Genomic DNA, 25,740 nt, shown 5'->3' on the forward strand with positions numbered 1-25,740 from the left:
TCTCTGTTTCAATATAAAGGAGAAATGTTAAAAGCTAAACAAAGCTTAAGAAGTGGTGAATGAATAGTATTTTCATTACATTGCATGTTTGGCTTGCAGAAGGTGTATATATAACAGGAGGATAAGAAAAGGTTGCCTACGTAAATCACATTGCAAGAATGTTCCCCTCCTCCCAGCCTAAGGTAAACAATCTGTGTTTAAACTGCAGTGTGCAATGCTAGAACTACTTGAAAATCAAGTTAAACTTTCACTTCCTCTTAGGGTGGACACACAACTTATATGGGTAACTCAGAAACCTGTTTGTCTCAATGTTATCAAAGTAAATTGAGCTTAGGAGTTTAGTGGGACGTTATATCATTTCCAGCACTGATATAAATAACTGTAGATAAGGCTTCTGTGTTCCATAGATTTTACAGTCTTTTGTTGTGATAGACCAGCTGTGATTAATAATGTTGGACCAGACATGCTGACATATTCAGTTGTGTAATAGAACCTCCCTTTCTCAAATCTAAAAATAAAATTAAAGTATCCATGTGCTTCAGATGAGTGCTATGCTGAAATATTGTCAGACCTCAGAAGACACTCAGGTTAGGTTATAATAAATAATGAGCAGCTGGTCTGAATGAAGACAAAACCACATCTTCTTTGTTATTCTTTACTTTTACAAAGTGAATGAGGATATATCTATCAAAAAAACAAGCTCAAAACTAACTTTCCATGTTTCAGAAATTTATTGTTTTAGACTAGATAGAGAAATTTATGTCTTTGTCAGGAATCTCCTATTCAACTTGCTAAACTTGCAGCAAGTTATACAGATCCTATTTTTGCATCATCATCTCTTTCAATATCCCACAATACAGAAAGCTGCTGTCTAAGTATTTTGCAAACTTGCAAACTACTTACAACCCTCATTCATTCATTCATTCATTCGTTTGTTTGTTCATTTTGTTGATATCTCACATTTCTCCCAACAAAAAGGACTCAAGGCAGCTTACAAACTATTTAAAAGATAAATGCAGCTTTAAAAATACATTTTTATTTTATATATATATATATATATATATATATATATATATATATATATATATATATATATATATATATATATATATATATATATATATATATATATATATATATATATATATATATATATATAAAATTTTATAATATATATAAAATATAATATATTTTTACACAACATGTAAATTGTGACTAGCACGCAACTAGTCATGTAACTGGGACATCATTAATTAACTGCAGTTAGCCAGCATATTTTCCTGGATCAGACCAGCAGCATATTTAGCCCTATTTAGAAAACTCAGCTCACACTGCTGCCGTATTAGCTGAAAAACAAGACATGAAAGCAACAGCACCATTCTGCTATGTTATGTCCCTAAACAACACATATGCTTTTGTTGATGTGGGTGGGGAGTTTTCTCTGTAATTTTGCTCTTTGACTGTAGCAGAGATCTGTCAAAGCAATTAGCACACAATTGTCCTATGAATTTGCTGTCTTCACCTTTTTTTTAAACCTGGGTCTACCTCTAATCCAAGGACCTACCTCTCCCCATGTTTATATAGCTATATTCCTGCTAGGGTGACCCAATGTAGGAAAGTGTGTGATCTCATACTGGATTACTGTCAAACAGCAATTCCAAGCCTGGTAAAATAGGACAATTCCCCTGACAAATGTTGGTGATGGAAAAAGCCAAGAGATGCTTTGTGTGGGAGACAAAGAAAAGCTGATTCTCAACTTCCATCGGTCAGTGGTAGCTTTAGGGTCCAAGGATTCAAGGAGAGAGTTGGTGCCTGGACTCCATTACTTGACCTTATGGGTGTTGCTAAACTCAGGCAGTTCACAGGATACGGTTGTGAGCCTCTTATGCTGTCTTAGCAAAAACGTGCTTGCCACTATGTTGTTAAGCCACATCCAAGGCTTCAGTGGTGACTCATTAATGAGCTGCTTCCATGCTAACCACTTCAGGAATCATAAGCTCTCAACAGGAAACGAGATGGACTTGTTATTTTTAAAGAAGGAAAGGAAAAAAGAACAGAGGCATATGTTGAGAACTGGATTTTATTCATCAGTTAATGAGATTTTGATGTTCAAGGCAAGAACACACTTGCTTCTCTTTTTGTACTTTGGTATTTTGTGTGAAACTAACAGTCTGTATAGTCTTTGTCCTGGTAATAGACTTTGACATATTGGCCAAAACCTAGTTGCTTTTGTATGGTGTAACCAGGCAATCACACAAGTGTGTCTACCTGTGCTGCCCTACCCTGCTTCCTTAGGTCAGGGAAGCTACTGTGTGTCTGTGAAGAGCAAAAAACCCTGCACAGTTGCCCTTTAGGTGCACAGTCTTTCCTGACTGGATTTTATCTTCTATTTTCATACACTTTCAACTAACAGAGTAGCGCATTGAAAGGGACAAAGTAACCGTCTGCACCCAGTTTTCATTACAGAATAATGTGTATACTTGAGTTATGGATGTTGACTCAGACATGCCTAAAGCTGCAGTCTAATACACATTTACCTAAGAGTAGGTCTTACTGAAGGACGTGGTGGTGCTGTGGGCTAAATCACAGAAGCCTGTGCTGCAGGGTCAGAAAACCAGCGGTCGTAAGATCGAATCCACGCGATGGAGTGAGCTCCTGTCGCTTTGTCCCAGCTTCTCGCCAATCTAGCAGTTCGAAAGCATGCAAATGTGAGTAGATAAATAGGTACCACCTCGGTGGGAAGGTAAAATGGTGTTCCCTAGTCACGCTGACCACGTGGCAACGGAAACTGTCTTCGGACAAGCGCTGGCTCTGTGGCTTGGAAACAGAGATGAGCACTGCCCCCTAGAGTCGGACATGACTGGACTAAAAATGTCAAGGGGAACCTTTACCTTTAGGTCTTACTGAAATCACTTGGACTTAGTTATGCGCTACATATCCTAAGAACCCCCTGAGAGGGAATGATTGTATGTGTTATCCATAAGTGCTCATGGTTTATTGTGAAGTACATAAAACTGGAGTCAAAACAGGGCCATTGAGAAATAAGAGGGAGGTCTCTACATGCTTGGGAAATCCCATGGCTGGCAGAAATACAAGGGAAGTCAAGGGGAGAGGACTTTTAGAGGACCACCCACACTTAATGCAGCCTTGAAGATGAACCATGTTCAGTAACCATAGAATGATGAGTCTTTGTAGGAAAAGTAAAACAAAAATCTGAGTGGTTGAGTGGGAAAAGTGGGGTGGAATGCACTTCTTCAGAGCATTGCAATTTTTGATATCTTAGCTGACAGGAGGCCAGAAAAGAATAAGAGCACTTATGACAGAAGGTACATATCATAAGTTCGTCCATCATTGTCACTGTCATCACAGTGATGTGTGAATATTGTCCAAGCCAATGCATATCCAAATATTTGCCCTACAAATTGGGACTAATCTGCAGTCTTTTCATGAATGAAAGTAATCATTATCATATACTTTTCCACTGCTCCTATTGCTGCTGCTACAATTACTACTATCACCTCAATTAATATAAAGAGGCTTTTCATTGATGAAATGAGAGAATGTCATATCTGTAAACATTTAAATCAATAAGAGTAGTAAGCTCACTCTGGTCTTTGTCCATATTTGAGTCAAGCAAAATGAATGATGTTTATATAGTACATATTTTCCCTTTCCTGTGTAGCTAAGCAGCAGTGGACATGGCTTTGAAGAAACAAAATATAGAAATGTTATTCAAATTCTTGACAGAAAAGGCATTTTTTTCCAAATGTAGTGGCGGGTTACCCTTTATATAAGTCCTTTGAGTAAAGATGGATCTCTAGTCTTGAATGAGATCTAATAACGGTACTGAAGAACAAGAGACATGATGATTACATCAACTTAATTACTCTGAGCCATTTTAAAACAATAACTGTAACATTTAAGAAATATTTAATGGTAATGGGAAGCCACTGGCTTGGGAATTAGGATATCTAATTAGATGGTTTGTACTTAGCATCCCAGTTTTTATCTTGCTTTGTAAGCTGAAGCCAGATTTCTTGCTTTGTTTTGCATTTTATTCAGGGGCCTTAACCAAGATATTTATTTATTTGTTTGTTTGTTTGTTTGTTTGTTTGTTTGTTTGTTTGTTTGTTTGTTTATTTATTTATTTATTTATTTATTTATTGATTTGATTTGATTTGATTTGATTTGATTTGATTTGATTTGATTTGATTTGATTTGTATCCCACCTATCTGGAGCAATGGACCACTCTAGGCGGCTAATAATAATCAGATTTAAAGTATTGATTATGCTTTTGTAGAACTCCCCCTTCTTGTGTTAGAAAATTCCCATTTACCTTTTCAGATTACATTACAAGCCCCACTGATTCAATAGGCCTACTCTAGTCACAACTTCATGCACTGACAGGATTTCAGGTGTTGAATTTACAGCTTCTATCCTGCTAGCATGGTTAATCCCTCTTGGCTGATTTCCTTATTTTAAGCTTATTGGCTACATTTCATGAACACTGTACCTTTTCTCCACTGATATCAAGGTGGCATGTATGAGGCTCATCTTCTCCCCAAACACTCTAACCATTATACTAATATCACTGTGGATTTCTCTAATCCATCTTTAGAGCCATATATGTCCATGATCACATCTTGTACCCATACATTCTGTATCTTGTGAATACACGGTATTAAAAAGAACTTTCTTTTGTTTGACCTGAATCTGCTACCCAGTCCTTTCACTGAGTGACTCTTTCATTTCATTGTATTGTGGAAATCAGAAGGGGCGGGGTGGATACTGTGTTTGCCATTTATTTTGTTCAAGTTATACTTTACCTAGTTCTGCAAACTCCAATTACTGGGTTTGGACATAACACTCAACTATAGTTGAACATTCTGATTGTGGGCTTTGGGCTTTTACAGTGACCTCTCATCCTCTGATATGGCTGCAGGAGTAGAATTTGATCGTTTTATTTTTATTTTCAATCTACTGTAGTTTGCTGTATATCCAAACTTAATTTTGCTTGTGGTTCAGAGGGAACAGGATGAGAATCCATAGATTGAACTTGGCTTGATTTCCTAAAGTAAGAGTGAGGAAATACTTTTTGTTAAGCGGTGGGCAAAGTCAAGTGCAGCACTCCAGGTCTTGTTGGACTTTAATGCCCATCAGCCCCAGCAGCATAAATAATAGCGAGGAATGTTGGAAGTTATTGTTCAACCAGACTCAGAAGGCCACACTATACTTGCCCTGCCATATGTGAAACTTCTTACAGTCTGCATTTCAGTAGTATGGACAGCAGGGAAAGTGGGTGGATGCTAGAATCACAACATGCAAGGTTTAGAAGTAGGTCTTAAGCCCACATGATACTCTGTAGACCTCTTAATACTCAGGATCTGCAGGCCCCTGCCCCAAACTGTAATAATAAATCATGGTTCAATGAAAAATAGAAGCAGCATTTTTGTGTGTGGATGCACTGGGGGAAGAAATGACGATAGTAAACCTGCATGTCTGGTTCATTTGCATGATACTAAACCACAATTTAGAATTAACGTGTATATTGTTTTAGCTGGTTTCTTTCTAAATTGAATAAATAAATTATTGGCACTGGATACTTCAGTCAATGGGTTCTCACACTTTCTAACTTACTTGAAAAGCCTGGTGTCTACCAGTCACAAACTGGCAGTAGATAGGGCCTGAGTAGAGCATAGTCAGCTGTCAGTTACGAGTGTACATTTCCACTGATATCAAATTCCCTTTCAGAAACCACTATATTTTTGCCCCAGCTATTTCCTTGTGGCAAGGAGTTCCATAGTTTAACCTTAGTTCAGATTTCCTCAAGCTAAGAATTTCACTGAGATCACAGGTATTGTGACTCAACATTACTAGTTTAGGCAGAATTTGCATATCCAGAGCCTGAAGGCAGTGAAAGCTTTTTTCTGTTTCCTTCTCCCCACCACATACTTCTCAAAATATGCATCTCCTATTATATCCTTTTTCCTTGTCACTGTACACCTAACCTGTACCCTGATTCTTCCACCAAATGGAAAATTTCTGTCATTCTTTGAGGCCAACATGAATGTGGGCTTGGTACCCATTGGTGGTACTGTCTACAGTGTCAGAAATGCAGCTTCTGTTTTTTCCTGTGGTGAAGCTGCTGTGTTTCTGATTACATGAGTTGCTTTCTTCTGCACCTTTTCCAGCTCCATGATACTCTTGCTTGAAAAGTCTCAATTCTGTCTCTCATCCTGCTGCCCTTTGTCATACTCTTCCACCTCTGAAACTTCAGGAGGTAGCAATTTCTTTTCTTTTTTTTTTTTAAGGGATCATGTAGTCAATCATGACAGATGATTCTTGTGTAGTGTGCTATACAAAATAAATTAATGAATAAATAAATAAACACATTTTAAAAAAATAAATGTCATGCCCTTTCTGTTATTTGTTAAAACAAGATACACATACAGGGGCTTGCATTCTCGGGCAGGGGGTAGAGGTGGTTCGTGGCTGGAAGAAGGCAATGAAGACGGAAAGGCAGGTCTGACATCAATAGACACAGACAGAGTCAGAAATGCGTTTGTTCGGAAAGAGCACTAAACAAATTTAGAAAGGATAGTCAAACAAATCAAGCACGTCGATGTTTAAGCCCTCCTCCTGGCATTTTTTTTCTTCTGCATAATCAGGAGTTGCTCCGGCAGCTGCAGTGTATCAGTTCAGAAGTCTGACAGGAATCCTTGTTGCTGCTTCATCACAAGAGATCTGTAGCCTTGACTCGCTCACACGGCTCTTTCCCTCTGCGCTAACTTACAAGTACAGCTGGCAGGCAGAGTGGGCTGTCAAGAGGAGTGGCGATGTCTAATAGGTCCAGTGGTGGAGTTAGCTGGCTCCCCACCACCCCTGTTGCAGTTTGTTATCTGCATAACAAAGAGGCTCTAAGGGTAGGCGGCAACAACATGCTGCAAGCTGACTAGGCTTACTCAGAGCCGAAGCTCTGCCCGATTCCTCTGAACTGCAAGAGGGAAGGAAATTCGTTCACCCCCCCTCAAAGCAAGCAAAACAAATATCAGGTTGCATTTATAAAGACTTGGCTGATATAAGTTGCTTTGGAAACATGGCTCAACAAATAACAAGCCCAGACACCTTGGCTGTACCTGAAGTGGAAAATTCTCATTGTCAAAACCCATGGCTCAACGAGGATCTTGTGAAGACCTTGAGAGAAAACCTGTTGCAACATGAAAAATCGAAAACATCCAGGAAGTCTTCATCTATTTCTCCTAAATTATCACCAGTAATTTCTCCCAGAAATTCTCCGAGGCTTCTGCGCAGGATGCTTCTGAATAGCAACATTCCGAAACAACGGAGGTTCACTGTAGCGCATACCTGGTAAGAATGAAGTTGTAAACTGCCTCCAATTTTGGAATGATATTGCAGTGTTGCATGCAGAATTCCACAGACTGTCAATTCAAGGAGACCAGGGCAAGCTTCCATTGCTTTAAGACCAGTGACAGACATTCGATTGAAGATCTAGTCAAAATAGCATGGACTTTTTCATTATTTAAAGAAAAGCCATTTTCTTCCCTTCTTTGGCCTGATTCAGTTTAAATGGGGAGCATAGGAAGAAAATATTTCTCTGACTTTAAAAAGTTGGAATGAAGAAGTGGAGATTCCCTCCTTCCTTTTAGGTATTGGTTTGTACAGAGAAGCTATGTCTCAAATTTATCAATACCTATAAATTATATTGTTAGATCTTATCTCTACATTAGAACTAGCCAGAAGATGAAATGACAAGCAGTCAGGGAATCTCTAGGTCATTGAGATGAAATGATCTTTCTGTCCTCTCAAATTTATTTTTATTTTATTTATTTAAAATACTTTTTACTCTGCCTTTCTCCGTGAAAAGGACCCAAGACGGCTTACAACAATGAAAGACAACATTTATGTATTCTATATATTCAATAATTATATATTCTGTGTATCACTGAAAATAGTCCACTAGCTTTTGTATTGGTGGCAGCTTTTTAAAAAACATTCTCCTTTTGTTGTTTGGATTTTATAATAGACCTTTTCCTTTGGAAGGAAAAAATTATTAAATTGACATGATCCCATAATTTGTGTTGATGTTGCCACATGGTGAGGAATGACACATGCAAGTCATATAGTGGAACTTTTATATGAATAATGGCATTGTTTTAATTGAAAGCCAATATATATTTTAGCCTACAAAATATATGTTCCTATGTATAAAACAGACACACACTGTTTACTATCTGGAACTGTACTCAGGAAGGAAATTTAATATGGGAGAAGGGAATCATTATCGAAGCCAAGAGCAAACAGTTACTTGAATGAAATACAGGTGCCTCTGTATCCTATTCAGCAATTATATTGTTGGTTTGTAAAACTGGCAGGAAGTCAGAAGGAAATTAGATGTCACCTGGGAAGAAAGTGTGCAAGATTCATGATGCATCAGGGGAAGGTCTTGGAAGCTAAAGTCATAACCCTGTAGACTGTAACTGGGAATCCACTGCTCTGGTGAAACCATGAAAATGTTTTCAGGTACACGACTGACTCTGCCAATCCAATGTGATTCAGTGTTTAGAGCACTGGAGACTCGAGTTCAAATGCACACTGAAACCATCACATTTATAGTGACGCTGTCAGTCTGATCTATCTCACAAGTTGTTGTGAAGATAAAAGGATGGAGGAAAGACATGTATGCTATCTTGCGCTCACTGGAGGGAAGATGCAATACTCATGTGCAGACTGCAGTGGGTTTGGGGTGTCAGTGGTTGCAGCAAAAGCAGCAAAGGTCCTTGTGATGTTAAAAACTACCAAATGTTAAAGACTACAAAATGGGCTTACATGTACAGTAATGTAGCCCATTTCTTCAGATGTATCTGACGAAGAGGCAGCAGTACATGAAATCTCATGCTCAGTAAATCATGGTAGTCTTTAAAGTATCATAAGACTTGGTTGGAGTGAAAAAGTAAAAATAAAAAAAGTTCATGTCAGTTGGCTCTCCTTAACCAATCAAGACTCACCATTAAGCAGTGATTGTCTGTTCTCTCTTTTCAGTCTTGACTTCTTTTCTACCTCAAATTGGCTCCCACTCAACAGTTGCCTACAGTTTCAAGCCTATCTACCTCTGCTTGTTTGACTACTGAGTGTACAATACTCTGGGTATATGAAATATCACTGTATTTGGTATGTTCCTCTGGCTGGCTGGAAGTACGTAGTCACTACCAAGTGCAGGATAAATTGCAAATGAATGAACAGCTTTGGCACTGTTGTGCATTTAAAAAAAAATTGTGCAGAAAATGGCTGCCTGTGGAAAGCTCGATAAAGAACATTTGGGCATGTACCATGTGCCCAGTGATAACATGCATTCCCTTTAATAAGAAGGTGTTGGTCAACATCCTGTTAGTTCACAGCTACTGGTGTGATGCAATTCATATAAATCTTGTTAACACATTGCTACAAGTTAAGCAGTTAGTGTAGTGTGTGCAACAGCAAATGCCTACAGTAACATCTTACCATGTGCTAATTCACAGTCAATATTTATTCTATTTGAGCTTTGCCAGCATAAATACTCAATAGGATTTTGGCCAGGAGAATTCTGTTGAAAGGAACAAATCAATGTAGACTGTATTCACACAATTCTATCTGTCTAGCAAGCTTGTGACTATCCATGAAGATTTGTTTTGAGCATGACTTATTTATTTATTTATTTATTTATTTATTTATTTATTTATCTACTTACTTACTTACTTACTTACTTACTTACTTACTTACTTACTTACTTACTTACTTACTTACTTACTTATCACCCATCTAGAACCTAGACTTGTTCTTAAGAAATCCATGCTAGTTGTTCAAGTTCTCATTTTCACCTTTTTTGAAGATGGATGCAACATTGCCTACTTTGAGGCTGTGGGGACCTCACCTGTTGCCTAAATATTCTTGAACATTATAGACACAGACTCTGAACTTACATCAGCAAGTTCCTCTTCCACTCCTGGATGCATTTTATCTGGCTCTGACTTTAACTCGTTTAAAGTAGGTAGCTATTCCTACACCACCTCTGTACCTGTGTTGGTGTGCACCTGCCTCACTGTATCAATGATTGAATACTGTTTACTTCTGAGTGAAGTAGCTATTGAGCGGCTCCAACTTCTCTTAACCAGCATTTCTCCTGCTTCTCTAGGCAGTGAACTTACTGCTTCCACGTTCTCTCTTTTGCTGAACATAGTTAAAAAGCCCCTTTTTATTAATTTTTAAATCTGTTGCAGACATGGACTCATTTTCAGCTTTAGTCTTCCTGGCTTTCTCCCTAAAAATATTGACTGCTTATTTATATTATTCCTTGTAAATCTGCCCCTCATTCTGTTTCATATAAGATGCTTTTAAAATCTTACCTCATCGGACAGCTCCTTTGGCAGCTATGCTGATTTCTTCAGATGCCATCCACTGTTCTTCCTCACTTGCATTATTTCTGACTGTGCCATGAGTATTTCACCTTTTTAAAATAGAACCCTGAAACTGCAAAATATGTGCAACTAGAATTAAAGCCTTCTAAGTCTAGGATTCTGTAGCAAGTATGAGAAATGAGTACCAGAAATGAAAGACACTCCCAGTTTTACACTATATGTATAAATCCCCTTCTTTCTATCCCAAGTTCTCTTTTTCCATGATGAACATTTTAATTTCAGCAATACAATTCAGTAAGGAGGGATGTATTTTGTTGCTGCTGTTGTTAAGCAAGTAAAAATCAGAAACCCTTGCTTAACTGTTGCAAATGATCCTGGGATCTACTAGCAGATACAGATTTACCTTCTGCTCACTTCTCCAACATACTTTAACAGCTTCAAAGTTACTAACTCTGGCATCATTGTTGTTCTTTTTTCAAATGAGTGCTATAATCAGAAAGCATTCAGTTTCTGAAGAAAGAGACTGGAAACAAATAGAATGAAAATGAATGTTTTAATACCAAAATTCACAGATATCATAAGCATAATAGAGAGAAGTAGTGATGCTCTTCACTAATGATGCCACAAGCACTATTTCATGAATAGAACTGTTAGGACTGATATATACCAACCCCATAACACAGTAGCTCTTGCTTTATTCTGTGAATTTAATAATGGATTTAGTAATTCTGCACAATGGTTCTACACATTATCCAGTTATGGCTGATGAGAGGTTTCAATGTTCTCTTTCTCACTGAAACAAACAATGGAGAGCATGACTTTTTTCTTATTGACAACCATTTTATTATGCCTGCATGATGGTGCATCTGTGTTATTATGCTGCAGAGCAAATCAACATTCTAGAAGGCAATTCCAAACATGGGGGCAACCCAAACAAAATATATATGCGATAACTTTGAAACTGGACTTCAGATCAGTACCAAATTTGGCAGACTACCACTCAAACTTCTTGAAAAACAGATATGACAGTTACTTTGTGTTCGGGTGAAAAGTGATTAACAGATGAAAAATTAGCTTCTAGAATTTTCCCTTGCTTGGCATCACTTTGTGAATGGTAGCGAGAAGAAGAAAGTGGCCTGTAGACTATCTTGATTGATGCCATTGGTCTTGTCAAAATTTGCTGTGTAAAGTTTGGCACCTTTTTTCCCCTTACTAGCAATGAAGGCACAATATTGTGCAGCAATATTGCATCATTTTCCAGCATTTTGAATTGTGCATACAGAGCACAATATCCCACATTCATAAAATTGAGCATTTTTAAAAGAATTATTTATACCTCTTAATCCTTTTGTCTTTCCATTTGTATGTTTTACTTAAGAGGGTAATTTAGAATGGCAAAGAAGGGATGAAAATTCTGGTTGTCTAGCCTCTATCCTTTAGGTGTGATTAGCTTGTGATGGAATGTCAGTTCTGGAATAAGTTGTGGGGGGGGGATGACATTGAACCGCACACCATCGGTTCATGAGACATGAGGCTTCAATGGAGTGTGTCTCTTTTCTAAGTGGGTGTGGCTTCCTTGGAGATTCAAGTATTTGAGGGGAAGAGAGAGAGAGTTAAAAAGAAATTCTGATAAGTCTGAGGTGGCAAATCGAATTCACAATTTGATTGTTTTTCTGGACCTGGCTCTTTCTTGATATTCCCATATTGCAGCCGTGTTGAGATTAGCTTTTAATCAGTTTAGGCTTATCGCCCAATTCCACCCCTCACCCCACCAGTCATCTCCTGGATTGACTATTTCAATGCTCTTTATGTGGAGCTTCCCTTGGGACTGATCTGGAGACAATAGGGGGTTCAGAACACAGTGGCCAGATCTATGACTGATGTGGGCAAATTTGACCACATCAAACCACTTTTGGCTAGCCTTCACTGGTTACCTGTTGCGTTCCAGATGAGGTTCAAGGTTTTAGCACTCACATATAAAGCCCTCCACAGGTTGGGACCACATTACCTGTCAGAACACCTTTCCCCAATGCCGTCTGCCCAACCCACCAGATTTGACCAGGCTTCTCCATGTAGCTACCCTGAAAGAGGACCATAAATCTTCTACTGAGGGTTGAGCCTTCTCAATGGTGGCACCGAGGTTATGGGCCCAACTCCCAGAGGAGCTGCACCTGCCCCCCTTCTTATACTCTTATAGGGGGCAGCTAAAAAGCTACTCTTTGGGGAGCCCTTTCATGCTGACCCACATATGAACATCTCACATATTACCACTTCAGACTGAAAATTGGCTGTGCTATTGGTTTTCTAATTTTTAGATCATATTCTTATTATTGGTGTGATTTTTTTGTGTTTTGCTTTGCTGTAGTTCTATTTCAACTATTTGTAAACCACCTAGAATAGTGTTTTGATATTAATGGGGAAGTATATAAATTGAAGTACTAAATAAATAAATAAATAAAGATGTAAAACTTAAAACCATACTTGTGAAATAAAGCAATCCAAAGAAAATGTAGGTTACATTCTATTTCTTGTTAGCAATGCTTACCATTATGTCTAATCAGAGAAAGAGGAACTATTGCTTAAGTCTACAGGAGTCTTACAAGTTTGATACTGTTGGACTACAGTTCCCATCATCCATCACCATTGGTTGTGGTGATTAGGTTTGGAGGGAACTATTGTCCTTACAACATCCGCACATCCGCATGTTCTGGCAGTTTGGTTCCATGGGTAGCAGATACAATTCTTTAAAAAAATGCTGGAATATTACAGCAACAGCTTATAGGTTTGTCCTATTGAGTTAGGCCAGTAATATCACTGATGTCAAGAAGATAACTTGTAACAACTACATGCTATCAAATCCAGGTAAAAATGCATTATGTTAAGAAGAAACACTTCAGTAAAAATGTTTGAGGTGTGTCAACACAGGAATGTACTGTATTTGCATGTTTGCTGGTAATTCTCAGTGGTGATCTGATACTGGACAAGGATCCTTAGCTGTGTGAAGTAGAAAGCATTCCTAAGAAAGATATGTGAAGTTCCAAGGCGTGCCAGATGACACAAGAAGTTGTAATACTGTGTGTCTGGATGTTTTATAGTTAATTGCTGTTAACTCTTTGTCAAAGGTAGGTGATCTTGCCTCCAGCATTTCCATTGCAAAGCCAGTTAAAATTGGTGCTTATTAATAAAATACCTATTCATTTTGTGTACTTGAAATATGGTAGGGCCATGGTATCTGCAGGGGTTTGGTTCCAAGTCCCCTCCCACATGGATGCTGAAAAACATTTAAGTATTGAACACTAGATAAGTGAATCAGCAGATCCTGATCCCACAGATAGGGGAGTCCTACTGTACTTAGGACTGAGTAAAGGGTTGTAGCTAGTAGTGGTAGTTTAGTAATGTGGATATTTAAGACTGTTGTAAGCATAATCTGCATTACACGGTTACACCAGTTGGATACCACTTTATTTGCAAAAGTCCCATCCCGTAGGATCCTGGGATTTAGAGTTTTCTGTCAGAGATTGCTGATGATGCACATATTACTTCTATAGGTTGAATTTGTTTGTTTGCTTTCCTTCTCAGTGGAATAGGTGGTTTGTGAGTTTTTTTTTAAAAAAAATAAACAGATCCATAATGGCATGCAGTCTTTTTGAAACTTCATATTGGTTTGTTAAGTTCCTTAGAGAAAGTATTTTAAGTACATGAAATGAACGGGTCTTTTATTAATAACCACCAGTTTTTCAACTGGCTTCACAATAGAAATGCCTTGAGGCAAGACCGCCTACCCTCAACAAAGAGTGGAAATTTGTTTATAATTGACAAAATCTCTCTGCAGAGGAGGGGTATTTTGCACCTCAATTTCAAGGATGATTTCTCAAGGAAAATAGTTTAAAAATTAGTGGGCATGTTTGAAATGAACTGGTAACGCAATGTCAGTTTACATACTGCTCTTTCATAGTAAAAAAAAAAAACCCTCAAATGAATTAATTAGTCTAAATAAACAAACAAAAATACTTCAAAGTCTTCTTATTAAGCAGAAGAACAAGAATTCCATGGCACTTTTGTTGCTGAATGCAAGACAGCAAAAGCTATAACTTCTTGAAAATCATGTTGTAGGTCTTGCTTATGAGTCACAGATTATGCACGGGTAATTTTTTTGTCACATCTTAATGGTACCTACATATTGATTACAGTACTTGGAAATTGTTTGCCTCAATGCTGGAGCAAGCCCACAAAAAAACAAGTAAGAACTTTATTATCAGCATGATCAGTTTCAATTACACAGTTTTAAGGAAACCACTGTATTTTTTCCCAACTAAAGAACTGTTCTATTTCTGCAAACCGTGGGGTTTTCCCAGGCCTGCTGATACCCCTTCTGTATGAATTATGCTTTTTTTTTTGACCACACAATGATTTATACTCCAAAGATAAATTAGCAGTTAGTGGACAGAAGAGTTTGTCATGGGCAGCTTATTTACAGATCCATAGGGCGGCATGCATAGCTATGGAAAGAACAACATACCAGCTGCCAGTCTAGATCCAACCACTATCAGTCTGTTGCCACATAGAAGATTGAGCATCAGTTGGTAGGGATTTTTTGTGGCGTTACTCAATGTGGAAAACGTGGTCCATGGAAAGTTAGGTACTTCTTTGAACTACAGCTCTCAGAATCTCTCAGCTTCTGAAGTGTTCATAGTGGTTGGAGGATTCTGGGAACTGTAATTCCCAAAAGTCACTTTTATAAGTTCTGGTTATAACTTACCTTGATGTGTAGTAGTTCAGAAGAACTTCTGCCTGCCTGCTCCCTTTCCGTCAACACTGCACAGTCCCTCTTGTTTTACATTTTGAAGTTTCTCTTCAGGCCTGCCTTTCTCTAAGAACACCCTTTCTTCAAAACTATTCCCCTCCCTCTGATTTTAATACCACAAACTTTTTGCTGCCCATTCAATGCTAGAGGATTCTGGGAGCTGTAGTTTAGAAAAGTACTTTTTTCAAACTCAGGTCACAGACTATCGTAAACAAGCTCAGCTATAGTACAATTCATGGCCATGTGGGTAGAGGGTGAGTTTCAAGTACAGTATTAGCATTACAGGGAACTACAGTTTGCATTGTAACACTTGGATATGTGTATGACATGTGCTATCTTTATACCCGAAGAACTGCCTTATTACATCAGGGAACTGATCCATCCTGTCTCAAAAATAGTTCATTGCTATGGCTAGGCAGAAATGCTTGATGGATCTTATTGAAGTGAAGGCAGCTAATAGTGTACACCATTCCCTGTCAAATCATGTCTAGCTCCTGGGAGTTTCAAATCTGTGGACATTTTGTGGTTTCTAACAAATTGTTACTAATGCTGCCACTTAAACTGATTTGTCTGGATCTGGGTTCATTTGTAAAGTTGGCTATCATGGTCAGACAGAACAAAGTTCCTGGTGGTCATTAGTACCTAAACTTTTTCTGTTGCAGTGGATTCTTTTTGGGAGCAAGTCTTAGGAACTGCATATATTGCTCAAAACCCCAGCATCATAGAATTATATACGGCCATTATAATATCCTCAGTCTTGGTACTGATGATTCTTTCTGAGAGCTGAAGCTCAATACTAGGCAACTATTAACAATACATCCCCAACTATTCAATAGTAATTATTGCATTGCCATCCATTTTCCATCTAAAGAGAGTGAACACCATCTTGCTTTGTATTGCCAAATGCTTTTGAGCAACCCTCTCATGCTGGATCTGCTACCCTGGTTGAAATAAATGGGACAGTGCTTAGATACACCGCAAAGCTTTGAGAATGTGCTAATTCTCAGAATACCTAGCTAACACAAACATTTAGCATGCTGTGTGCGAGTTCTGAGCATATTAATATTTTAAAACTAACTTTTCCAAGCTCTGATCCACAGAACACAGTGTTCTAATATCAGGTCATGAGAAAAATTGCTTTTTTTGGGTGGTGGTGGGAGGATTGCAGACTTTCTAAGCCAACATAGCTAGCCAGGGGTTCTGGGAGCACTAGTCCAAGAAAGTAACTTTTTCAAACTCTGCCTACTATAATACAGTCTGTTCACATGTTGAGAAATACAGTTTTTCAAGGTCATACAAAGACATTTTGCTGCCCAGGGACAAGATGCACCTTTCCCCATTACCAATAGAGAAGTGAATCGGACTGGAAATTGATTTTTCCTTAAAGGCTAGTTATGGAGGAGCATTGTGTGCTGCACCTATAGCTGGAGGTGAGCTTAGGCTAACTGAGCTTTTGTATCATGCACAGCTCTGCCACTCAGAGCGGAACAATGACCCTCCCCAGTATCTGCTTCCTAGTTGGCTGCTTCACTTGGTCTAATGACAGTACTGTTAGCACTTGAGGAGCTCCATCTGCATCATCAAAGAGTTCGAGCTCAAAAGATATTGCTATGGATTTCAACCTGGATATTCATGAGGTCCCAGAAGAGACAATGGAACTGGAGCTCTGGCCATGGTACAGTTGTATCCCCTTGAAAGCAGAGAAACATACTGGTGTTTTAGTGAACATATAGAAAGGCCCGACTGAATGTGTTTAAAGAAAACCTACTATTGTCAATTCATGTTCCTAGTGTTCACCTTCCAAATGTTGATTAACTGCTATTCCCGTTATATCTCATGATTACCCGGGCTGGCTAAGGCTGGTGAAAACTGGAAGGCTAATAAGGTGACTAACAATAATACTGCCATTTGAAACAGTTGAAAGTACATTTTTTATTTAATTTTGTGCTGGAACTAGTCCTAGATTTGACTAATAATGGCTGGTGAAGGGATTAAATCTATTGGAGTGAAAAGAAACTAGTGGCACCTTAGAGACTGTTTTTGAATATCAGTGACCGAAATCCAGTAGTAAGATGCAACTAGAGGAAGGCCACTGAATCAATTGAACTTACATTGGTGTTGATTCACCAATTGATTGTAACTTATTACGTACTGGACTTCAGCCAATTTCTTCCAAATCTTGAAGAATTAATGGAGAATCGGTAACTGTGTTGGCACTACTGCATTGGCAAGCATGTGTGTTGCCAAACGTGGCATATTCATACTGGCCAGGATCCAGTGGTGTAATTCTACTAGATCCCACTATTTCCACCCAAATCTGTGGTCCCTTCCCCTTCTGCAGGCTCTCATGCAGCATTTAGAACAAAACCTACAGAAATTTTTTTCAAGTAGGTTTGGGCACCAGGAAGGGCTTTAGTAGGAGAGTGAGGGGATGAAAGGTCCACTGGAATTAGACAGTGAAATGCCTCCATTATGGATTATTTAGTTCAGGCAAAGGATGGGGAAATTTTAGGAAGGGGCTGTGATTCAATATTTCAGTTAGAAAGAGTGGTAGAGATGGAGAGGCAGGAGCTGCTGTTCCTATGGAGGATGGTAAGGGCCTTACCACTTTTGTTTAGGACTTCAGAGACAATACCTGGAGTTGACTTCTTTATGTTATAGATGTCCTACCTCAGTTGGTAGATGTATCTGGAACTTTATTTTTATTTGGCTTCAAAGAGATATTTGCATTGTTCCTTGTTTCTTGAAGCAACTCCTGTTCAGATGATGGTGAAAAGAACTTGGGAGTACAAATTGTTGCATCCAGTTTTGGGCCGTGTCATATCACTGTTATTTTTTTTTTTGTCAAGTTTGTGTTTGCAATATTTGTGTCTCCATCTGTAGTCTCAAAGAACCAGAGAATGTTACAGAATAGCACTGTTTGACCTTTAAAACACTTTTATTTATGTATTTATTAGTTTGCTTGATTTATAGGCTGCCTTTCAAAACAATACCTTTTTCAAGGTGACTACTAATGTTAATAGCAGAAAAGCATTGTCTTGTTTGTTATACAACACAGAAATGTTTGTAGAGGAACTGGGGCAAGGAAAGAGCTAGGCCTCCTAAGGGCGTTTCTATCAGATGGGAGCAAGTCTACTGTACATAGCCTATCTTTGCAGGCCAGGGACAACTTACACTTTTTTCTCTGTTTCAGGCCTCCCTGCCTCAACCTGGAGGGCAAACATCATTTTGAAAAGGCCACTTATTTTAAATATTATCTTTGTACAGTGCCAGACACTTTGATGTTAAGAAATAAATGTATTAGCTAAATTTAAAATACTTGCTCAGTACCATCTTTCTTTAATACAGTATACTGTTTTCTGTATGGACCTAGTCCATTTTTCAAGGCTGGAAAATGATACACACCCCAGCAATTTGTTTTTCACTGTGTGTTTATGGATAAGTGTTTGGATTAAATACCAGAAAATGCAATTCAACACAGTCTCTCTTGTATTAAGTGATGTTATCTGACCTCTGAATGCCTTAGTTGTGCAGGGGTGTTCCTGAATGTGAAAATCAGAAACTTAAAGTGTTTATCCAAGATGGCAAGTTATATCCCACCATTCCTGCTGAGAGTTGTTATATTTGTAAAGTTAATTTTTATGTAAATGGTATATAATCACTTAAATTGCACATATTGTAAATTGTCCAAATTGTGTAGCAAAATTATGCCAGCTACTGCCTTGTTCCATGGACTTTAAAAATTAGAAGCATCTGGTGGTTTGCTTGATCTTTTCATCAATCAGCCAATCCTTTTGTATTTACTTTGTCTTAATTTTGCTTTGCAAAAATTCAAAACAAGACGTTTTCTATATTTTGGAAAAAAAACACGCATCTTATTCTTGCACTATGGTAAAAAATCTCATTGGAGTTATTTTATCTGAATCTGTTGACAGTCTATGTAATTGAGACCAAGTAATGTAGATGCACACACTCATCCATACACTTTCCTCCTCATCTCAATGTAGCTATACACAATACTTAAGCAAACCGACCTATCCATCCACCCACATATATATCAAACAAACATTTGAGTGCTCTTGCCTTCGCCAGAAATCTTGCTGCTTGTGGGCTCTATAAGCAGTGAATAGCCACTAGAAGTGAGATGGCAGCATTTCCCCCTCCCATGAGCTGGCTAATCAGCTAGAACACAAAGGAAAGTAGGTGGGGCCTACTGTCTTTTGAGGCTCAGCGGGGGACAGGTGAGGAGCAGAAGCTGTGACCTAAGTAGGATGAGTACTATATACCCATTTGATCCAGCTGGAGTGTATGACCCCTGACAGCTGTGAATCTGCTGGGTGCTGAATGCACCCACTTAGATGCACCAAATATTTGCTAAAGCAACCAGTAGCAGTACTACCAAGAACTTCACTGGTAGAAAATGGATGATCATTTTTAAGGGGAAGACGATATCTATAATGCCATTTAAAACACACACACACATACTGACACTTGATCTTTTATTGAAAAAATCTTGTTAGAAATGTAGATTTAAATATGGAGGGTGGCATTGCATGAATAATGCACCTTTTCAAGACTGGTGGCATTGAACTACAAAAGCTCTTGGATCTTCTGAGTGGGCTCAGATAGTGTCTACTTCCCATTTCTGTTGTTTCAGTGCTTTCTCTTTTCAGCCTACAACAATTACTTCCAGCTGTAAATGTGGAGTTGGCACCCAAGTATCCTCATAGTTAATGTTTTAATCAGAAAGATAAGCTTTTGCCACATAAGCTTTTGAAAAAAATATATCACTGTTGTTCAATCATAAGGAAAAAGCAGGATGCTGTCAGTGCAACATAAGAAGTGTGTGCAAAATGAGAACCATATACAAGTTAATCTTGTTTACTCTTAATAAAAAAGAACTACTGTTTTTTAAAAATCCAAGTTCAAAGAACTTCCAGGAGACCACACAACATAAATACGACTATTGATCTGGTCAAGTGTTACTTGCTTAAGGGTTTGAATATTTAAACGTGTATTTTTTTCTGTCTTTTGTTATCTCCTATCACACTTCTTTTGTATGAAATTAAAGGGCAGTTAGAGGAAAACCTGGCCCCATCTTTAGTCAGAGTGAAGATTGCTATTTTGTACTCAACTCCAACTGTAGCCTCATAAAGTAACTTTTCCAAGCTGTATTACCGATCCTGAACTTGCTGGCTGTTCCTCTGTATTTGAAGACAGCTGTGTGTATGTTACATAGATTGTCTTGGGGTTCTTCGCAATGGTGCATTAGTTCTTAATGTACCAGGTTCTACACTGACATTATCAGCATTTTTTTCTGACATCCACATCCAGAGGCTTTAGTGCTATGTTGATTCCTATTGAAGTTCATGGCTGGGTTCAGATCCTCCTGGTCACATGCATTCAATTATCATGCAAACAAACAAAACAAAGATCAAATACAAAGGTTTCGGCAGAGAAGTGGGTTCCTTGAATACTTTTTAAAGTCCTTTTTTATTGTTGTTCAGATTTCCTAAAGAAAACTGGTTTTCAATGTATTTGCGAAGGCTTTCACGGCCGGGATCTAATGGTTTTTGTGGGTTTTTTGGGCTTTTTGGCCGTATTGTGAAGGTTGTTCTTCTAACGTTTTGCCAGTCTCTGTGGCCGGCATCTTCAGAGGACAGCACTCTGTGCTCTGAAGATGCTGGCCACAGAGACGGGCAAAATGTTAGGAAGAACAACCTTCAGAACATGGCCAAAGAGCCCAAAAACTCACAACAACCAAAACTGGTTTTCTTACACAGAAGTGGTTTTCTAAATGGGAGTTTGAACATAAATCCCAATTAACTCTGTACTTCTTCCTGACCAAGTGGGACAAAAACAGGATAGAAGTCTGCTCCATCTGGGCCAGCCATCAGGGTCCTGAAGCAAGTCTGCTACCTTTGTTGTGGTGGGGGCACCACTCCACTATTCATGCTGAAGTAAATTTCAACCATAGTGCATCTGGCTTCTATAAGTATGCACTATCTTGTTCTTTAGTTAATTTTTGAGTAAAATCTCTTGAGCTAGCCCTCTACTGTAGTTCTTGTACTCAGCACAGTTGTGGAACTAAATATGCTGGTGGTGGAAAAACAGACCACAAACTGTTTGATGTTGGTCGCACCTTACAAAATAACATAGGGTGCAACTAGAAAGTAAGGGAAATGCAAATTAACTCACATTCTTTCACTGTGAGGAGAGGCTTTGCAGAGAGTGGTGGGTGCTTGCACTTTCTGTGAGTGCATTCAAGTTCCTTATCCTCCTTCCAGATTTAAGGGGGAAAGTGCTTTGTTAAAGCACTGATTTTTATGTGTGAACACAGGCTTTCTTGGTCTTTCTGTAGAAAAGTTTTCAGAAATGTAGTAGTCTAACAGTGGACCATAATCACAGTGATTAGCTTTTACATGTTTGCCTCCTTGTCAAAGGACCCTTGATCAAAGTACCCAATACAGGAAGTAAAGCTAAATTGAAATATCTGCTTAGGAAAACAATGGAAAAACCTTGGAAGCAGATATGCATTGCCACCTACACTCACAGTAGTGTTACTGTATAGTGGTATTCATATCTATGAGGATATTTTGCTTCAGTAGGTTTGCTATTATGGATTATAAATAATAGGTTCAATACTAGTGCTAAGGAAAGCAGCATTTAGCTCAACATGCTATTTCACTTTGAATTCTAGTATTAACCCACATCCCCACCCATTGCAAATATTCTTGCATTTATTTAAGGTGATAAGTGCCTCCTAATGAAAAAGCTGCTGGCAGGGTGTGCCATTTAATATTTAGGAGTACAGTTGGCTTAATAGCTTTGACAAAGTAAGCAGCAGCCTACAGATTTTGCTTATTATACAATACGCTCTTGTGGCCGTACTTCCGCTTTCCGAGAAGAATGGGAAAATTATTATTAATAATAAAGTGAAATAGGGTTCGGTGGAAATTTCTTCCAAGTAAACCTAGTTTTTGTTTCATAAATATCTTGGTGTTAATTTCCTTGAGCCAATATGTTATAGCCTCTTAAAAAAGAAGGGAATGTATTGTGATTATATCTGTGTTGTTCATAAAAATATGTTGAAAAACACCCTTGTTAATAATCATACAGCATAACTTTGCTAGCATGTGAGATGAGTGCAATTGTACACTAGTTGGAGCATTCTTTGGCACTGCCCTTCTTTGGGATTGGGATGCAGACTGATCTTTTCTAGTCCTTTGGCCACTGTTGAGTTTTCCAAATTTGCTGGCATATTGAATGTAGCACCTTAACAGTGTCATGTTTTAAGATTTTAAATAGTTACACTGGAATGCTATGACCTCCACTGGCCTTGTTGTTAGACAAGCTTTCTAAGGCCCACTTGACTTCATTCTCCTGGATGTCTGGCTCAAGGTCAGCAACCACACTATTTGGGTTGTCTGGGATATGCAAATCTTTCTGGTATAATTCCTCTGTGCATTCTTGCCACCTCTTCGTGATGTCTTCTGCTTCTGTGAGGTCTCCCATTTTTGTCCTTTATCATTACCATCTTGGCACAAAATTTTCCTTTAACATCTCCCATTTTCCTGAACAGATCTCTAGTTTTTCCTTTTCTATTATTTTCCTCTATTTCTTTGCATTGTTCATTTAAGAAGGTCCTCTTTTCCCTCCTTGCTATTCCTTGGAAATCTGCATTCAATTTTCTGTAACTATCCTTATCTCCCTTGCATTTTGTTCTCCTTCTCTTCTCTGCTATTTGTAAGGCCTCGTTGGACAGCCACTTTGCTTTCTTGCATTTCCTTTTCTTTGGCATGGTTTTTGTTGTTCCCTCCTGTACGATGTTACGAGCCTCTATCCAAAGTTATTCAGGCACTCTGTCCACCAAATCGAGTTCCTTAAATCTGTTCTTCACTTCCATTGTGTATTCATAAGGGATTTGGTTTAGACCAGCCCAGTGGTTTTTCCTACTCTCTTCAGTTTAAGCTTGAATTTTGCTATGAGAAGCTGATGAGAGCCACAATCTGCTCCAGGTCTTGTTTTTGCTGACTGTATAAAGCTTCTCCATCTTTGGCTGCAGATAATATAATCAATCTGATTTCGGTTTTGCCCATCTGGTGATGTCCATGTGTAGAGTTGCCTCTTGTGCTGTTGGTAGAGTGTTTGTGATGACCATCTTGTCTCTTGACAAAACTCTATTAGTCTTTGCCCTGCTTCGTTTTGAACTCCAAGGCCAAACTTCCCTGTTGTTCCTTTTATCTCTTGACTCCCTACTTTAGCATTCCAATCCCCTAGAATGAGAAGAACATCTTTCTTTGGTGTCAGTTCTAGAAGGTGTTGTAAGTCTTCATAGAATTGGTCAATTTCAGTCTCCTCAGCATTGGTGGTTGGTGCATAAACTTGGATTATTGTGATGTTGAAAGGTCTGCCTTGGATTCGTATTGAAATCATTCTATCATTTTTGAGATTATATCCCAGTACAGCTTTTCCCACTCTTTTGTTGACTATGAGGGCTACTCCATTCCTTCTACGGGCTTCTTGCCCAGAATAATAGATATGGTAATCATCTGAATTGAATTCGTCCATTCCCATCCATTTTAGTTCACTGATGCCCAGGATGTCGATGTTTATTCTTGCCATCTCCTGTTTGACCACATCCAGCTTACCAAGGTTCATAGATCTTACATTCCAGGTTCCTGTGCAGTATTCTTTGCAGGTTTCTTTGCAGCATTGGACTTTCCTTTCACTTCCAGGCACGTCCACAGCTGAGTGTCCTTTTGGCTTTGGCCCAACCACTTCATTAGCTCTGGAGCTACTTGTACTTGTCCTCCGCTCTTCCTCAGTAGCATGTTGGACACCTTCCAACCTGAGGGTCCCATCTTCCAGCGTCATATCTTTTAGCCTTTTGTTTCTGATCATGGGGTATTCTTGGCAAAGATACTGGAGTGGCATTGCCAATTCCTACTCCAGGTGGATTGCATTTAGTTGGAACTCTCCACTATGACCTGTCCTTCTTGAGTGTCCCTGCACGGCATAGCCCATAGCTTCTCTGAATTACTCAAGCTCCTTCGCCACGACAAGGCAGCAATCCATGAAGGGGACTTATGACAATAAAGGAAGTATTATTCTGAAAGTTTCCTGGTTTTCTGCATAAGTGAGTTCAGAATTATTGGGCATGGGGGACTCTCTGGCCCTACACTGCACATGGACCTCCAGCTGGCCTACCAGCTTCTTGTTACATTCCTTCTCTAGACAGGGACAAACATGTATTTATGATCAGCATGATCAGAAAGTGATCTGTTTACTTCTAAGTAGATGTTATGCTGCTTACTAGATAGACATGCAGGGACTTGGTATTTCAGATGCTGTCTGAAAGACTTGTTGGATTCTTCAGTTCTACTTGATTCTTAGTAGACATGCAGAAGCTTATTCAGTTTACTTCCGAATTGACTTAAAATAAGCAAGAATCACATCTGGCCCTGCCCATTTTGTCTTTTGTCCTGCCCAAAGACCTTTCATGTAGATCTTAGCATTCCTCAAACCCTTTCACAAGTTGGAGTTTGGACTTTAGACTGCAAAAGTTTCCCTGCCCTGGAATTTGACACTCATACCCTCTATGCACATTTATGCTTCCTTAATCTTTTTGCGAGTCTGTAAACACTCTAGTTGCATCCTGTAGTTTATCTTGATCTGCGTCATTCAGTGACTCTCTACTGCACTTGCCCTGCCTCAAGCATCTCATGGACTGCATGATGTATTTACGTGGAGGCCTATGTACATAGAATCCAAGATACATAGTGCCAGTTGAGGATCACCTGCACAGGATAAATAGGAGCATATGTGGTAGACAATATTTTGTGGCCCTCTCAACTTCAACACCGATCATCTCTGGCTATTGTCTATAGTAGCAGTGACTAATGGGTGTCCCAGAACATCTGGAAAGCCACATGTTGCCCATTGTTTATGTTGACATAGTTACACTAGGCTCTATAATGTATAAAACCTATATGCACATGGGGACATTAAAGAATTGAGATCTATGTTCACATGCCACAAGGACCATAACCTGGAAATAAAATCTTGATCCCACTGTGAAAAATTGTAGGAGGTATACAGGACCCAGTGCTATCTCAGTCCTCCGGGATTGAATACATGCAGAGAATTGTTATGTTGAACTGTTCTGGGTACATAGCATGTTTTTTGTTTTGTTTGGAAATAGGCCCTAAGCTGAACCAAAAAGGATCTATGGGGAACATTCAGTTTCAGTTTCAGGTATATGGGGTATGTGTGTGTTTGTGAAAGGCAGTGGTTCTCAAACTTCTTTGACTTGCAGCTCCCTTGACTTACTGGTCACCAGCTGCAGTTCCCCAGTACAGTACTTTGGGTATCGTATTGGGGAGAAATACACAGTTGAAGAATGCCTATGAAGGATAAAATAATTCCATAGCGCACCCTGGCTGGTTTTGTCTGCACCCCAGGCCACTTTGGCACATAGTTTGGGAACTACTGATGGAAGGGAATTGATTCCTTTGTGTAAA

The 25,740-nt window shown here is 38.9% G+C and overlaps 1 protein-coding gene across 3 annotated transcripts in view; it reads left to right on the top strand.

The window, feature by feature from the left end:
* The window catches only part of PDE4D (phosphodiesterase 4D), an 811,089-nt gene that overhangs the window by 364,787 nt on the left and 420,562 nt on the right, over positions 1–25,740 (top strand). Inside the window, exon 1 of one of the 3 annotated variants that reach the window (XM_072992726.2) lies at positions 1,247–7,369. The exons of the other annotated variants lie outside the window; for them this stretch is intronic. Within the exon in view, the coding sequence (XP_072848827.1) occupies positions 7,098–7,369 (272 nt within the window). The 5' untranslated portion in view covers positions 1,247–7,097. Of the gene's footprint in view, positions 1–1,246; positions 7,370–25,740 lie in introns of those variants that run through there. 3 annotated transcript variants of the gene reach the window in all.

Source organism: Pogona vitticeps, chromosome 2, assembly GCF_051106095.1.
Source record: "Pogona vitticeps strain Pit_001003342236 chromosome 2, PviZW2.1, whole genome shotgun sequence".
Lineage (NCBI taxonomy): Eukaryota > Metazoa > Chordata > Lepidosauria > Squamata > Agamidae > Pogona > Pogona vitticeps.